Here is a 16,748-nt window from a genome sequence, read left to right on the forward strand (position 1 = left end):
GTCTATATTGATTGGATGATTGCGGTTTAATTTCAGTGGCAGTTCAGAAAGGGGGCTGGGATAAATATAATATTTAAAAAAACGGCGTTTTTTACACGCGTACATTGAACGCCGCATAAAGCGGCGTTCAGGAACGGTACAGAACGTCGTATTTTACGGCGTTTATCGAAACGGCGTATTTTACGGCGGTTTAGTCATAAAAAAACGGCGCTTTATGCGGCGTTATGTGAAGAAAACGGCGAATTTTACGGCGTTGTAATGCAAACGCGTTAATTAAGTGGCGATTTTTGACCACTTTGGCTTGCCATATCTATGGACTCTTTGGGTCTGAAGCAGGAGATCTGTGCTCGACTTTTCGGGTCTGAAGCAGTGATCTGTGATCGTGGTACCGAACCTTGGTGGCAGCTCGTACTGCGGGGTGGAGGAACCAACATGGCTGCTGAAGCTGTGGTCACGGTCCGTCTGGTGAGGTCCTTCCAACACAGAAACTTTAAACCTGTTGTTCTGCGCGGAGTCAGTCTGGACCAGACAGTGCAGGACTTCATGCAGCTCGTCAGAGACGGTCAGTGAACGCAACACCGTGCTGGGACGTCCAGTCAGACCCCCATCTGTCCGAGTTTTGGTCCAAATGGAGCCAGATTTTAGTGTGAAGTCTGCAGTCAGACCAGCACAAGGACTTAGTCTCTCACAGTGAATTTATTTGATCATATTTAGGGTTTAGTTTCCATCAGGCTGGATGTGATCCCACACAGTTTGGAAAGATCCTAAAAGTTCCCTGGATCAGCAGCAGTGCTGATGTTTCGCATCTAAAAACAACTGAGCTGAAAACAGTCAGATCGGCTGAAATCTGACCACATCTCACTTCATCAGCTCCTGAAATGGTCCTCTAGGCTTCTGTAGGACGACGCTGGTCTCCTGAGAGACATGCTGGCTGTGAGGAAACGTTTTACTGAACCTGAACTCTTCTTGCAGATATCGCTTCCAGGACAGAACTTCCTCTTCCTTTCAGGAAATATGCTTACGGTATGTGTGTGTGGTTGTGTTGCTGCGTCAGAGAGATGCTTCCAGTTGGGTCAGAAAGACAACAGAAACATTCTCCATGCAGTCAAACTGAGTCATGAGATGATTTCTGCTCTTAAAAACTCTGCTGCTTCCCTGTGTTTACAGACACCATGAAGATTATCCATCAAGCTCATGGAGCAAAGGTATCATCTGCTGGATGCTCCCTCTCCTCTTTAGTCTGCAGGACACGCCGTCCATGCTGTCCACAAACTATTCCACATCTTCATCCAGGTTTCCACTCAGAACATTTTAAATGAGCTTTGGTCCAGAGAAGACTGCGTGTTTCTGGATCCTCTTCACATATGATGGAGCTTTAACCTGCATCCAGCCTGGTCCCAGCATACAGAGATTCCCTCTGGGCCTCTGAATCTTTGGTCGATATTCTACATTGCAGATGGAGGATCTTCAAAGGCTGTAGATCCAGTTTGTTTCAGATTGGAGAGCTTGGTGGTCTGTTATACCACGTCCAGATGAATACTCGAGTCTGATTGGCTGCAGGGTGTCCGTTAAAAAGTGATAATGGACACCAGTTAAAAAAAAAGTCGAATATTCCTAAATCCTTGTGCCGGCTCTTTTAACTGTGAAAATTGCAAGTTGCGGTCAGAACGACTGCTTGTGGCTGAAAAGAGTAGAAGTCATATGTCCTCTGTCGTGTTACCAACCTGTTCCCATTTAAACCAGGAGAAGCGCCTCTGTGTGTTGTTGCATCAGATTCACAATCGGGTACAAATTTCCCATGAAGTTGAAGAATGTCTCAGTTGTCGGGGTTTCAAATTTCTGCTTCTGAGAGTAAAGTCCTGCCTTCCCATCACTGCTGGCTTTATTTAACCAGCTCTGAAGTATCCAGCTGGTCCCTGAGGGCCGCCGTCCGGCAGGTCTTCTCTGTGTCCCTGCTCCAACATGCCTAGCATAAATAAATGGATTCAACAGCCAATGAAGTTCTGCTCAGTGGCACATTGATTTGAGTCAGGTGTGTTGGAGCCGGGATACATGGAAAACCTGCAGGACTGGAGGATCGGAGCTGGACACCCCCAGTTCAGACGAATGTGGTGAGCTCAGTGGTGGTCACATTTTCTGCTAACCACGTGTCACGCATCACATATTCTGTAGTCACACCTGGTTATTGACCCAGGAGAATCCAGGAAATCCCAGGAGAATCCAGGAAATCCCAGGAGAATCCAGGAAATCCCAGGAGAATCCATCCTGAAGGTCTTCTGTTTCTGTCCTTTCTCAGACTAATGAGCTGGTGATGAGTTTAGAGGATGATGACAAGCTGATTCTGCAAGACGGCCAAACCCTGAGAGCTGCTGGAGTCGGTGAGAAACTGCTTTCTGCTGTTCTCATCAGTGTTTGGTTTTTATTCTTCATGTCTCAGGTGATACACGGAGCGGTTGGACTGATCTGAGGTCTGTGGGGCGGCAGGTAATGACCTGCATCAGTCTGAACAAAGATGGATGTGACTGAACAATCACACACACCAGGACTTAGATAAGCCAACAGGTAGGAGCCGCCAATTCCTGCAGGGTGGTGATGTCATGTAGTCATTTAACCCCAACTGACATGACCAGCAGGTAAGGGTTAGGTTCAGATCTATGTTTAGCTCTAGGTTCAGGTCTAAGTTCAGCTCTAGGTTTGGGTCTAGGTTCAGATCTAGGTTTTAGCTCTAGCTCTAGGTTCAGCTCTATGTTCAGATCTAGGTTAAGATTTAGGTTCGGATCTAGATACAGATCTAGGTTCAGATCTGTGTTCAGGTCTAGGTTCAGATGTAAGTTAAGATCTAGGTTAGGATCTACATTCAGGTCTAGGTTTAGCTCTAGGTTCAGATCTATGTTTAGGTTTAGGTTCAGTTCTAGGTTCAGCTCTAGGTTCGGATCTAGGTTAAGCAGCTCTAGGTTCAGCTCTAGGTTCGGATCTAGGTTCAGGTCTATGTTCAGATCTAGGTTCAGGTCTAGGTCCAGCCTTAGGTTCAGATCTAGGTTCAGATCTAGATACAGGTCTAGGTTCAGGTCTAGGTTCAGCGGCTCTAGGTTCAGATCTATGTTAAGATCAACGTTAAGGTCTAGGTTTACCTCTAGGTTCAGATCTATTTTCAGTTCTAGGTTCAGCTCTAGGTTCGGATCTAAGTTCAGCTCTAGGTTCAGGTCTAGGTTCAGCTCTATGTTCAGATCTATGTTCAGCCCAAGTTTCGGATCTAGGTTCATGTCTAGGTTTAGATCTAGGTTCGGATCTAGGTTCAGATCTATGTTCAGGTCTAGGTTCAGCAGCTCTAGGTTCAGTTCTAGTTTCAGCTCTAGGTTCAGCTCTAGGTTCGGATCTAAGTTCAGCTCTAGGTTCAGGTCTAGGTTCAGCTCTATGTTCAGATCTAGGTTCAGATCTATGTTCAGGTCTAGGTTCAGCAGCTGTAGGTTCAGTTCTAGGTTCAGCTCTAGGTTCGGATCTAAGTTCAGGTCTAGGTTCAGTTCTAGGTTCAGCTCTAGGTACTGATCTAGGTTTGGATCTAGGTTCGGATCTAGATACAGATCTAGGTTCAGATCTAGGTTTAGGTCTATGTTCAGATCTAGGTTCAGCTCTAGGTTCAGCTCTAGGTTCAGGTCTAGGTTCAGCTCTATGTTCAGATCTAGGTTCAGCTCTATGTTCAGGTCTAGGTTCAGCAGCTGTAGGTTCAGCTCTAGGTTCGGATCTAAGTTCAGGTCTAGGTTCAGTTCTAGGTTCAGCTCTAGGTACTGATCTAGGTTCAGCTCTAGGTTTGGATCTAGGTTCGGATCTAGATACAGATCTAGGTTCAGATCTAGGTGTAGGTCTATGTTCAGATCTAGGTTCAGCTCTAGGTTCAGCTCTAGGTTCGGATCTAGGTTCAGGTCTATGTTCAGATCTAGGTTCAGGTCTAGGTCCAGCCTTAGGTTCAGCTCTATGTTCAGATCTATGTTCAGCCCAAGTTTCGGATCTAGGTTCAGATCTATGTTAAGATCAACGTTAAGGTCTAGGTTTACCTCTAGGTTCAGATCTATGTTCAGCTCTAGGTTCGGATCTAAGTTCAGCTCTAGGTTCAGGTCTAGGTTCAGCTCTATGTTCAGATCTATGTTCAGCCCAAGTTTCGGATCTAGGTTCATGTCTAGGTTTAGATCTAGGTTCAGATCTATGTTCAGCAGCTCTAGGTTCAGGTCTAGGTTCAGTTCTAGTTTCAGCTCTAGGTTCAGCTCTAGGTTCGGATCTAAGTTCAGCTCTAGGTTCAGGTCTAGGTTCAGCTCTATGTTCAGATCTAGGTTCAGATCTATGTTCAGCAGCTGTAGGTTCAGTTCTAGATTCAGCTCTAGGTTCGGATCTAAGTTCAGGTCTAGGTTCAGTTCTAGGTTCAGTTCTAGGTACTGATCTAGGTTCAGCTCTAGGTTTGGATCTAGGTTCGGCTCTAGGTTCAGATCTAGGTTTAGGTCTATGTTCAGATCTAGGTTCAGGTCTAGGTTCAGCTCTATGTTCAGATCTATGTTCAGATCTATGTTCAGCCCAAGCTTCGGATCTAGGTTCATGTCTAGGTTTAGATCTAGGTTCGGATCTAGGTTCAGCAGCTCTAGGTTCAGCTCTAGGTTCGGATCTAAGTTCAGCTCTAGGTTCAGCTCTAGGTTCAGGTTCTAGTTTCAGCTCTAGGTTCAGCTCTAGGTTCGGATCTAGGTTGGGATCTCGGTTCAGCTCTAGGTTCGGAATGTAGGTTCAGCTTTAGGTTTAGGTCTAGGTTCGGATCTAGGTTGAGCTCTACGTTCGGAATGTAGGTTCAGCTCTAGGTTCAGTTCTAGGTTTAGCTCTAGGTTCAGATCTATGTTCAGGTCTAGGTTTAGCTCTGGGTTCAGATCTAGGTTCAGTTCTAGGTTCAACTCTAGGTTCGGAATGTAGGTTCTGCTTTAGGTTTAGCTCTAGGTTCAGATCAGGTGTGTTCTTCATACTTCACAGCAGCAGTTCTCATAGACCTTGCAAAGTGTGTTCTCGATGTGTGGGCTGATACAGTGACCTCCTCAAACAACTCAGGATGGGTGCCAGCAACTGTCTTTCCCATTGGTCCATCCCACAGCACAAGATCCCCCACTGTGCGGATCTTCTGTGGAGCCAGCTGACCCTCCTTGTGACTTACAAGGAGGTGGATCTCTCTTGGCCTTACTAGGTCACTGAGTGGGACGCCTGGGAAGAACTCTTGCAGTTTTTTGGGCGACACATGTCTGTGGATGTCTGCGATGTTGTCTAGGCCATAGCAAACCAGCTGGTGGGACCTGAAAGTGCCTCTTGAGGTGCTGACACGGATTTTCAGGAGGTACCGCTTTGTTTTGATGAAGACTTTCATGCCTCCTACACCATGGACCACAAGCGTGATGTCTTCACTTCTGAGATTGAGCTGACCTGCTGCCTCATGAGTGATATAATTGGTGTCAGAAGCTAGGTCGATCAGGGTCCCAATCTTTTGTCCAGCATTAGCTGTTACCTCCAAAAGCATCATGATGACAGGCCACTCCGCTAGGCCGCTCTCTGCCAGAAGACTTGAGTGACTCTTTGCAACGTGGGAGGTGCTCGCTGCTGTGTTGGAAAATGCGTCCCGGCATTGTTGGGCTAATTCAGGTGAGAGTTTTCTGAAGAATTCTTCCTGGGCCTCGGTGTAATTCCTCTTGTTGCCACCTCCCACTAAGCTGCCTTTGCTCCTTCTCTGGGTCGTGCTGCCTCTGGATGCTTCAGCATTGGGACACAGATAGTAATGGTGGTCTGTGGCTCTCTTGTCCTCACACTCAGGATCTTTGCAGAGGAATGAAGTTTTGCAGTGATTATCATCACCGTGGACCTCCAGACATTTCCAGCAGGCTCCCAGTTTCCGTACTGCATCCTTCTTCTCTGTGAGCTTGAGCACACGGAACTTTTTGCAGAAGTACAGCTTTTTCTTATGCTTGATGTCCCCACAGACGACACACCCTGAGAGATAGCTACTCGACTGGTTTAAGGCTCTGGTTCTGGCTTGCCTTTGCTCAGGTCGGATTTCTTTCCTTGGCAGCTCTTCATCCCTCAATTGGTCCAGCTGTTCATAGATGCTCTCTTGACTCTTGAGGAAGGCCAGAAGACTGTCAAAGCGCTTCTCTGGTTCAGCACTGATCCTCCCAGCTGAATAGAGAAGCCACTCTTTCTTCAACGCATCAGGAAGCTTGCTTTCAATTGACTTTGTCACCAGAGGGTTCTTTAAAGCGCCAGTGTCACCAAGGTCACTCAGGTCTTCAAGGGCTTTCTCAACAGCTTGGATGAGCTCAACAATTTTCTTGGGCTGGTGACTTTTGACAGCTGGAAGTCTCTGGAGCTCCTCAACAATCTCAATGGCAATTGCAGTTTGGTTTCCAAACCTATTCTCCAGGACACGAAAGATGTCGTCTGATGTATTGTAGGTCATTAATCGAAAATCCCTCATTATTTCCTCATCCAAACTGTCAAGAAGCTGGAACTTTTTGACTTCTTTTGATCCAGTGGGTTCTCCTTGCCTCTGAAGGGCCTCCCAGTCTCTTTTCCAGCGATGAAAGTCTCGCCTTATGCCAGTAAACTTGGGGAGGGAGGTTGGCTTCAGTCTAATGGCTGATGCTGGGTAGCTGATGGAAGCTGCACTCACAGCTCTTTCAGTGTCTTCTTTAGCTTTTGCTTCAATGAACTCTGCTTTTCTGGACATTAACTTGGGAATGATCTGCTCAAGCCCTCGCACGCGTAGCTGCAAGTCTTTCTGCTCAGCAGGCGGGGCCCAACACTTCCACTGTGTGTGCAGCTCTTTTGCCCTCTTAACCAATCTTTCCATGTAGTTGAACATGAAGTCAAAGGCCTCTTTATTTCCACCAGGTTCAAAGGACATCACACTCTCTACTTTCTCCTCTGCAGCCTTTACCGCCATTGTCAGTTCCTCTTCTCCGAAGCTGGCCCAGAGTGTCTTCTGGATGAGGTCTTTCAGCTCTTTCAGTTTCATCTCACACTCATTTGCAGTTTTCCCAATATCGGCCTTTTGCTGCTCGCTCAACCCAGTAACTTCTTCAGGATCCGCATCCAGCTCCGCCTCTGCAAGGTACTGGGCCTCCACATCATCATTGGCTTCCATGACTTTGTTGGCCTCAATTATGAGCTTTTTGAAGCAGTCTCTGAGTTCCTCTTCTGGCATTATGGCATGCATCCGGGCAATGTTGTTGGCCAGCCGGGAGAATTGCCGCTTTGCAGACGTCCTATTGGCTTTAAGCTGCTCCAATGACTTTGAGTCAGCCATCCTCTTGTCCAGCGGGATTGGGTAAGGTGATGCTCAGTGTGTCACCAGGCCTCTGGACTTCCAAGCCTGGCTGGTTGCCGTTCAGGATTCTCTGTTCCAGTCTTCACTGGCGGTTTTTCACTGTCAAGTGCCCCTCACTCTTGCGAGGTTTACCCTGCAGCTTCCCCACTTGAAAGGCAGCTTGCTTCAGAAGAATATAACTGGAATCCACTCAATGACCAAGACCAGCTTTCTTTCTTTTCTTTCTTTTATTTTGAAAGTCATCGAGGCCAAACCAGGTGAAAAACCTTAAAATACAAACACAAACAGAAGTTCAAAAAATATACCCAAAGAAACCATAATCAACCAGCATCGAAATCCAATCAAAATCAAATATTTAATTTTAATTTAATTTAATTTTTAAATTATCAAAAATTAAACTTGAAAATAAGTAAAGAAAACCCATATTTAAAGCACCCAAAATAAATTAAATACAGTTTAAAGCATTGCTCAATTTTAACCCTACAAACCTAAGCAGCTTTTAACTCCCATTCATGCACAAAAATCACAATGACCAAATTACTTTTAGCTTAACCTTTTTAAAATACACCACATTTTTAACTGTACTTTTACCCATGTGATATTAAATATGTGATATTTTAACTTGCTTTTTAATCACGTGACTTTTTTTAAATACATTACATTTTAACCCTAATCTAATCACATGATTACCCATAGTTCAAGCTGCAAAACACATAGCACATTTAAAAGCTCACCGGCTCCTTCTTCCTTCTTTGAGTCAAGCTTTAAACCTGCAGTCTTCTTTTTCCAAGTCCAGAGTTTTCAACCATTCTTTCACACACTGTTTGCTCCTCACTGTCTGTGAGTGAGTGCCTCCAAACTCCAACTAATTTCCCGATCGCTTCCACCTGGTGCACTCAACTGCTGCCTCCAGGCTGGGAGACACACCCAGACCTGATGCACTCAGGCAGAGAGGGCGTGGCCTGCAGCTCAGCTCAACAATGTTCAGGTCTAGGTCTAGGTTTAGCTCTGGGTTCAGATCTATGTTTAGGTCTAGGTTCAGTTCTAGGTTCAACTCTAGGTTCGGAATGTAGGTTCTGCTTTAGGTTTAGGTCTAGTTTCGGATCTAGGTTCAGGTCTAGGTCCTTATCTAGGTGCAGGTCTAGGTTCAGCAGGTCTAGCTTCAAATCTATGTTTGGATCTAGGTTCAGCGCTAGGTTCGGAATGTAGGTTCAGCTTTAGGTTCAGGTCTAGGTTCAGCTCTAGTTTCGGATCTAGGTTCAGCTCTAGGTTCGGAATCTAGGTTCAGCTCTGGGTTCGGAATCTAGGTCCAGCTCTAGGTTGGGATCTGTTTAGGTCTAGGTCCAGCCTTAGGTTCAGATCTATGTTAAGATCTATGTTTAGGTTTAGGTTCAGTTCTAGGTTCGGATCTATGTTTAGGTCTAGGTTCGGATCTAGGTTCAGCAGCTCTAGGTTCAGCTCTAGGTTCAGCACTAGGTTCAGATCTAGGTTCAGCTATAGGTTCAGCTCTAGGTTCGGATCTAGGTTAAGCAGCTCTAGGTTCAGCTCTATGTTCAGATCTAGGTTCGGATCTAGGTTCAGGTCTATGTTCAGATCTAGGTTCGGATCAACGTTCAGGTCTAGGTTTAGCTCAAGGTTTAGCTCTAGATTCAGATCTATGTTCAGGTCTAGGTTCAGCAGCTCTGGGTTCAGATCTATGTTTAGGTCTAGGTTTAGCTCTAGGTTCGGAATGTAGGTTCTGCTTTAGGTTTAGGTGTAGGTTCGGATCTAGGTTCAGGTCTAGGTTCAGCAGGATTAGCTCTATGTTTGGATCTAGGTTCAGGTGTAGGTTCGGATCTAGGTTGAGCTCTAGGTTCGGAATCTAGGTTCAGCTCTAAGTCCAGCCTTAGGTTCAGATCTATGTGAAGATCTATGTTTAGGTATAGGTTCAGTTCTAGGTCCAGGTCCAGGTTCCACTCTGGGTCCGAATCAAGGTTAAGCAGCTCTAGGTTTAGCTCTAGGTTCAGCTCTAGGTTCGGAATCTGGGTTCAGGTCTAGTTTTCTGCTCTAGGTTCGGCTCTAGGTTCAGCTCTAGGTCTAGCCTTAGGTTCAGATTTATGTTTAGTTCTAGGTTCGGATCTATGATTAGGTCTAGGTTCAGCTCTAGGTTGGGATCTGTGTTTAGGTCTAGGTTCAACTCTACGTTCGGAATCTAGGTTCAGCTCTAGGTTTGGATCTAGATTCAGGTCTAGGTTCGGAATCTAGGTTCAGCTCTGTTTGGATATAGGTTCAGCTCTACGTTCGGAATCTAGGTTCAGCTCTGTTTGGATATAGGTTCAGCTCTACGTTCGGAATCTAGGTTCAGCTCTAGGTTCGGAATGTAGGTTCAGCTTTAGGTTCAGGTATAGGTTCGGATCTAGGTTCAGCAGCTCTAGGTTCAGCACTAGGTTAGGATCTAGGTTCAGCCCTAGGTTCAAGTGTAGGTTCAGTTCTAGATTCGGATCCATGTTTAGGTCTAAGTTCGGATCTAGATACTGATCTAGGTTCAGATCTATGTTCAGGTTTAGGTTCAGCTAGTGTAGGTTCAGCAGCTCTAGGTTTAGCTCTAGGTTCAGCACTAGGTTGGGATCTAGGTTTAGCACTAGGTTAGGATCTAGGTTCAGCCCTAGGTTCAGGTCTAGGTTCGGAATGTAGGTTCAGCTTTAGGTTCGGAGTGTAGGTTCAGCAGCTCTAGGTTTAGCTCTAGGTTCAGCACTAGGTTGGGATCTAGGTTTAGCACTAGGTTAGGATCTAGGTTCAGCTCTAGGTTCAGCTCTAGGTTTGGATCTAGCTTCAAATCTAGGTTCGGATCTAGGTTCAGCTCTAGGTTCGGAATGTAGGTTCAGCTTTAGGTTCAGGTCTAGGTTCGGATCTAGGTTCAGCAGCTCTAGGTTCAGCACTAGGTTAGGATCTAGGTTCAGCCCTAGGTTCAGGTCTAGGTTCGGATCTAGGTTGAGCTTTAGGATCGGATCTAGGTTCAGCTCTAGGTTCGGAATGTAGGTTCAGCTTTAGGTTCAGCTCTAGGTTCGGAATGTAGGTTCAGCTCTAGGATCGGATCTAGGTTCAGCAGCTCTAGGTTTAGCTCTAGGTTCAGCGCTAGGTTGGGATCTAGGTTCAGCACTAGGTTAGGATCTAGGTTCAGCCCTAGGTTCAAGTGTAGGTTCAGCTCTAGGTTCAGCGATAGGTCCAGCCTTAGGTTCAGATCTATGTGAAGATCTATGTTTAGGTATAGGTTCAGTTCTAGGTCCAGGTTCCACTCTGGGTTCGGATCTAGGTTAAGCAGCTCTAGGTTTAGCTCTAGGTTCAGCTCTAGGTTCGGAATCTGGGTTCAGGTCTAGTTTTCTGCTCTAGGTTCGGCTCTAGGTTCAGCTCTAGGTCTAGCCTTAGGTTCAGATTTATGTTTAGTTCTAGGTTCGGATCTATGATTAGGTCTAGGTTCAGCTCTAGGTTGGGATCTGTGTTTAGGTCTAGGTTCAACTCTACGTTCGGAATCTAGGTTCAGCTCTGTTTGGATCTAGATTCAGGTCTAGGTTCGGAATCTAGGTTCAGCTCTGTTTGGATATAGGTTCAGCTCTACGTTCGGAATCTAGGTTCAGCTCTGTTTGGATATAGGTTCAGCTCTACGTTCGGAATCTAGGTTCAGCTCTGTTTGGATATAGGTTCAGCTCTACGTTCGGAATCTAGGTTCAGCTCTAGGTTTGGATCTAGCTTCAAATCTAGGTTCGGATCTAGGTTCAGCTCTAGGTTCGGAATGTAGGTTCAGCTTTAGGTTCAGGTCTAGGTTCGGATCTAGGTTCAGCAGCTCTAGGTTCAGCACTAGGTTAGGATCTAGGTTCAGCCCTAGGTTCAGGTCTAGGTTCGGATCTAGGTTGAGCTTTAGGATCGGATCTAGGTTCAGCTCTAGGTTCGGAATGTAGGTTCAGCTTTAGGTTCAGCTCTAGGTTCGGAATGTAGGTTCAGCTCTAGGATCGGATCTAGGTTCAGCAGCTCTAGGTTTAGCTCTAGGTTCAGCACTAGGTTAGGATCTAGGTTCAGCCCTAGGTTCAAGTGTAGGTTCAGCGATAGGTCCAGCCTTAGGTTCATGGTTCATGTTAAGATCTATGTTTAGGTTTAGGTTCAGTTCTAGGTTCGGATCTAGATTCAGGTCTATGTTCAGATCTAGGTTGAGATTTAGGTTCGGAAATAGATACAGATCTAGGTTCAGATATAGGTTCAGGTCTAGGTTAAGCAGCTCTAGGTTCAGATCTATGTTTAGGTTTAGGTTCAGTTCTAGGTTCGGAGTCTAGGTTCGGAGTCTAGGTTCGGATCTAGGTTAAGCTCTAGGTTCGGATCTAGGTTCAGGTCTATGTTCAGATCTAGGTTCGGGTCTAGGTCCAGCCTTAGGTTCAGATCTAGGTTCGGATCTAGATACAGATCTAGGTTCAGATCTATGTTCAGGTCTAGATTCAGCGGCTCTAGGTTCAGATCTATGTTAAGATCTAGGTTAGGATCAACGTTCAGCTCTAGGTTCAGATCTATGTTTAGGTTTAGGTTCAGCTCTAGGTTTAGCTCTAGGTTCAGCACTAGGTTGGGATCTAGATTCAGGTCTATGTTCGGAATCTAGGTTCAGCTATAGGTTCGGAATCTAGGTTCAGCTCTAAGTCCAGCCTTAGGTTCAGATCTATGTGAAGATCTATGTTTAGGTATAGGTTCAGTTCTAGGTCCAGGTCCAGGTTCCACTCTGGGTTCGGATCTAGGTTAAGCAGCTCTAGGTTTAGCTCTAGGTTCAGCACTAGGTTGGGATCTAGGTTCAGCTCTAGGTTCGGATCTATGTTAAGATCTATGTTTAGCTCTAGGTTCAGCTCTAGGTTTAGCTCTAGGTTCGGATCTATGTTAAGATCTATGTTTAGGTTTAGGTTCAGTTCTAGGTTCGGATCTAGATTCAGGACTATGTTCAGATCTAGGTTGAGATTTAGGTTCGGAAAAAGATACAGATCTAGGTTCAGATATAGGTTCAGGTCTAGGTTAAGCAGCTCTGGGTTCAGATCTATGTTTAGGTTTAGGTTCAGTTCTAGGTTCGGATCTAGATTCAGGTCTATGTTCAGATCTAGGTTGAGATTTAGGTTCGGAAAAAGATACAGATCTAGGTTCAGATATAGGTTCAGGTCTAGGTTAAGCAGCTCTGGGTTCAGATCTATGTTTAGGTTTAGGTTCAGTTCTAGGTTCAGCTCTAGGTTGGGATATAGGTTCAGCTCTACGTTCGGAATCTAGGTTGGGATCTAGATTCAGGTCTAGGTTCGGATCTAGGTTCGGATCTAGGTTCAGGTCGAGGTTTGGATCTAGGTTCAGCTCTAGGTTGGGATCTATGTTTAGGTCTAGGTTCGGATCTAGGTTCAGCTATAGGTTCAGCTCTAGGTTGGGATCTAGGTTCAGCTCTATGTTTGGATCTATGTTTAGGTCTAGGTTCGGATCTAGGTTCAGCTCTAGGTTCGGAATCTATGTTTAGGTCTAGGTTCAGCTCTAGGTTCAGCTATAGGTTCGGAATCTAGGTTCAGCTCTAGGTTGGGATCTAGGTTCAGCTCTATGGATCTATGTTTAGGTCTAGGTTCAGCTCTAGGTTCGGAATCTATGTTCAGCTCTAGGTTCGGAATCTAGGTCCAGCTCTAGGTTGGGATCTATGTTTAGGTCTAGGTTCAGCTTTAGGTTGGTATTTATGTTTAGGTCTAGGTTCAGATCTATACTTGGGTCGAGGTATGGATCTCGGTCCGGAATCTAGGTCCAGCTCTAGGTTGGGATCTATGTTTAGGTCTAGGTTCAGCTTTAGGTTGGTATTTATGTTTAGGTCTAGGTTCAGATCTATACTTGGGTCGAGGTATGGATCTCGGTCCGGAATCTAGGTCCAGCTCTAGGTTGGGATCTATGTTTAGGTCTAGGTTCAGCTTTAGGTTGGTATTTATGTTTAGGTCTAGGTTCAGATCTATACTTGGGTCGAGGTATGGATCTCGGTCCGGAATCTAGGTCCAGCTCTAGGTTGGGATCTATGTTTAGGTCTAGGTTCAGCTTTAGGTTGGTATTGATGTTTAGGTCTAGGTTCAGATCTATACTTGGGTCGAGGTATGGATCTCGGTCCGGAATCTAGGTCCAGCTCTAGGTTGGGATCTATGTTTAGGTCTAGGTTCAGCTTTAGGTTGGTGTTTATGTTTAGGTCTAGGTTCAGATCTATACTTGGGTCGAGGTATGGATCTCGGTCCGGAATCTAGGTTCAGCTCTAGGTTCAGGTTTATGTTCAGGTCTAGGTTTGGATCTAGGTTCAGTGTTCAGCTCCAGAGAGGACCAGAACATTCTGTACCACGATGGGATCATGTGGTTCTGCTGGAGGTTCTGCTGGAGGTTCTGCTGGTTGTTCTGCTGGAGGTTCTGCTGGAGGTTCTGCTGGAGGTTCTGCTGGTTCTGCTGGAGGTTCTGCTGGAGGTTCTGCTGGTTGTTCTGCTGGTTGTTCTGCTGGAGGTTCTGCTGGAGGTTCTGCTGGTTGTTCTGCTGGTTGTTCTGCTGGAGGTTCTGCTGGAGGTTCTGCTGGAGGTTCTGCTGGAGGTTCTGCTGTCCAACGTGTGTTTTCCTCTGCAGGGAATGAAACGGAGGTGGCTTTCTTCCAGAAGGACGACTATAGCTCCTTCAAAGCCGACCCCAAAACCGTGTGGTGAGCCCGGACCGGACCGGAACCATGAAGCCAGACAACTCCACGTTAACCAATAGTTTTCTGACTGAAGCTCTTCATGCTGGAGACGTTTTATTTCCTGTTTCTGCTGAATGTTTACGTTGTTCTGCTGTATGAGGAATAAAGTTTTTATTGAAGCCTGTAAAGGGAAGTTTTTACATTCATGTTTGGAAATAATAAAGTGGTCAGACAGTAAAATGTAGGGAGAAAGTGCATCTTGGTCCACAGGAGGAGGAAGGGGGGGCGCTGCCCACTCCCACAGATTAGAAGCTGGCGGGAAAATGAAGGAGTCCAGAGATACGCTGGAACAAAATGCTCCAGATGATGCTGGAAGTGCTTCATTCCTTGGTTTCAGATTATAAAATGAACGGACATAAATGAGACGTCTCTGACTCCAGTTTATTTACTGGGAACATACTGGTGTTCCTGTGTGTCCCAGCTGGGTTGCAGCGCTGCAGATGTGGTCGGAGAGGGGGGGGGGGATTCTCCACCTCTGATGTGTTGCATCACTGCTAGACGTTTGGCAGCAGTTTGGTTCCAACATGATGGTTGGAGGTCGGGGACAACAGCGCTGGTCGCAGCTGAACGGGACACGTTACCATTTAGTAGCATGTTATGTAGCGTCTCCACTATCTGCACACATCTGCAGCTGTACAACAGGTTTCCTCCTGGGCATGGAGGCACCTCCACCTGCCTCCATCTGCCCGATGGCCGCTACACCACGTCTGGCTGTGGAGAACATCGTTCTGTTCCTCTGCTCTGGGTTGGGAAAAGGAGCGGACCCGACCTGTCAGTCCCTTCCCTTTGGAAGGTGCCGGACTGGAGTCCAGAGTCTCCATGTTCCATGTCCACCAGCAGGGACAGATAAGCCACATTGGGGAGCATTTTATATCCAACCATCACTTCATGTTCTGTATCTGCAGGTGGAGGAAACACCTGAGCAGCCTGATGATGGGCTGTTGTCATGGCGACCGCCTCCTTTTACCTGCAGGTCTTCATGTAGAGCTTTATTAGTACGGCAGCTTCTGTACGACTTATTAACTGTGTGATGTGGCTTTTCTAACATGTAGAACTGCTTGGTTTCAGAACATTTTACTGCTGGACGTTTTACGTGCTGGAGGAACTTTTTCTCTTCTTCTGCAGATGCTGTTAATGTCCAACATTCTGGGGGAAAGTTTACATTTCATTTGGAACAAATGTCTCAAATTTCTTTTTATTTTCTGCCTTTGGTGTCGCCGTTTCCCGTTTCTCCAAATGTTGTTGTACGCCGGGGTCAGAGTTGGTGTGGAGGTCGGGACGTTTTACCGCCAAGTCCTGCTTTTAGAAACCCCAGAAGTGGACTGGTTTCAGAAATCTCAGAAGTGGACTGGTTTCAGAAACCCCAGAAGTGGACTGGTTTTAGAAATCCTGGAAGTGGACTGGTTTTAGAAATCCTGGAAGTGGACTGGTTTTAGAAACCCCAGAAGTGGACTGGTTTCAGAAACCCCAGAAGTGGACTGGTTTTAGAAATCCTGGAAGTGGACTGGTTTTAGAAACCCCAGAAGTGGACTGGTTTCAGAAATCCCAGAAGTGGACTGGTTTTAGAAATCCTGGAAGTGGACTGGTTTTAGAAACCCCAGAAGTGGACTGGTTTCAGAAATCCTGGAAGTGGACTGGTTTTAGAAATCCCAGAAGTGGACTGGTTTCAGAAATCCCAGAAGTGGACTGGTTTCAGAAATCCTGGAAGTGGACTGGTTTTAGAAACCCCAGAAGTGGACTGGTTTCAGAAATCCTGGAAGTGGACTGGTTTTAGAAACCCCAGAAGTGGACTGGTTTCAGAAATCCTGGAAGTGGACTGGTTTTAGAAATCCCGGAAGTGGACTGGTTTCAGAAACCCCAGAAGTGGACTGGTTTCAGAAATCCCAGAAGTGGACTAGTTTTAGAAATCCCGGAAGTGGACTGGTTTTAGAAACCCCAGAAGTGGACTGGTTTTAGAAATCCCGGAAGTGGACTAGTTTTAGAAATCCTGGAAGTGGACTGGTTTTAGAAACCCCAGAAGTGGACTGGTTTTAGAAATCCCGGAAGTGGACTGGTTTTAGAAATCCCAGAAGTGGACTGGTTTTAGAAACCCCAGAAGTGGACTGGTTTTAGAAATCCCAGAAGTGGACTGGTTTTAGAAATCCCAGAAGTGGACTGGTTTTAGAAATCCCGGAAGTGGACTGGTTTTAGAAATCCCAGAAGTGGACTGGTTTCAGAAATGCTGGAAGTGGACTGGTTTTAGAAATCCCAGAAGTGGACTGGTTTCAGAAATGCTGGAAGTGGACTGGCTTTAGAAATCCCGGAAGTGGACTGGTTTTAGAAATCCCGGAAGTGGACTGGTTTTAGAAATCCCAGAAGTGGACTGGTTTTAGAAATCCCAGAAGTGGACTGGTTTTAGAAACCCCAGAAGTGGACTGGTTTCAGAAATCCCAGAAGTGGACTGGTTTTAGAAATCCCAGAAGTGGACTGGTTTTAGAAATCCTGGAAGTGGACTGGTTTTAGAAATCCCGGAAGTGGACGGGTTTTAGAAATCCCAGAAGTGGACTGGTTTTAGAAATCCCAGAAGTGGACTGGTTTTAGAAACCCCAGAAGTGGACTGGTTTCAGAAATCCCAGAAGTGGACTGGTTTTAGAAATCCTGGAAGTGGACTGGTTTTAGAAATCCCGGAAGTGGACG

At 46.0% G+C, this 16,748-nt stretch overlaps 1 protein-coding gene across 1 annotated transcript; it reads left to right on the forward strand.

Annotated features, from left to right (window-relative positions):
- The first annotated feature begins 393 nt into the window (after window positions 1-393).
- cUnh2orf76 (chromosome Un C2orf76 homolog) lies at window positions 394-14,194 on the forward strand. Its single transcript, XM_079254394.1, has 5 exons — window positions 394-562; window positions 973-1,023; window positions 1,168-1,205; window positions 2,297-2,378; window positions 13,964-14,194. Exons 1-5 carry the CDS (start codon window positions 433-435, stop codon window positions 14,038-14,040), a joined length of 378 nt encoding a protein of 125 aa, XP_079110520.1. The 5' UTR covers window positions 394-432; the 3' UTR covers window positions 14,041-14,194.
- The last annotated feature ends 2,554 nt before the right edge of the window (window positions 14,195-16,748 follow it).

Source organism: Telmatherina bonti (assembly GCF_933228915.1).
Source record: "Telmatherina bonti genome assembly, chromosome: 15".
Classification (NCBI taxonomy): domain Eukaryota; kingdom Metazoa; phylum Chordata; class Actinopteri; order Atheriniformes; family Telmatherinidae; genus Telmatherina; species Telmatherina bonti.

What these genes read in the sequence shown, in the direction of transcription:
- cUnh2orf76 (XM_079254394.1), top strand. Translation starts at nt 433, where the DNA reads ATGGCTGCTGAAGCTGTGGTCACGGTCCGTCTGGTGAGGTCCTTCCAA. An exon ending in TTTCAGGAAATATGCTTACG is followed by an intron (nt 1,024 to 1,167) that starts GTATGTGTGTGT and finishes CTGTGTTTACAG; the next exon opens with ACACCATGAAGATTATCCAT. An exon ending in ATCAAGCTCATGGAGCAAAG is followed by an intron (nt 1,206 to 2,296) that starts GTATCATCTGCT and finishes GTCCTTTCTCAG; the next exon opens with ACTAATGAGCTGGTGATGAG.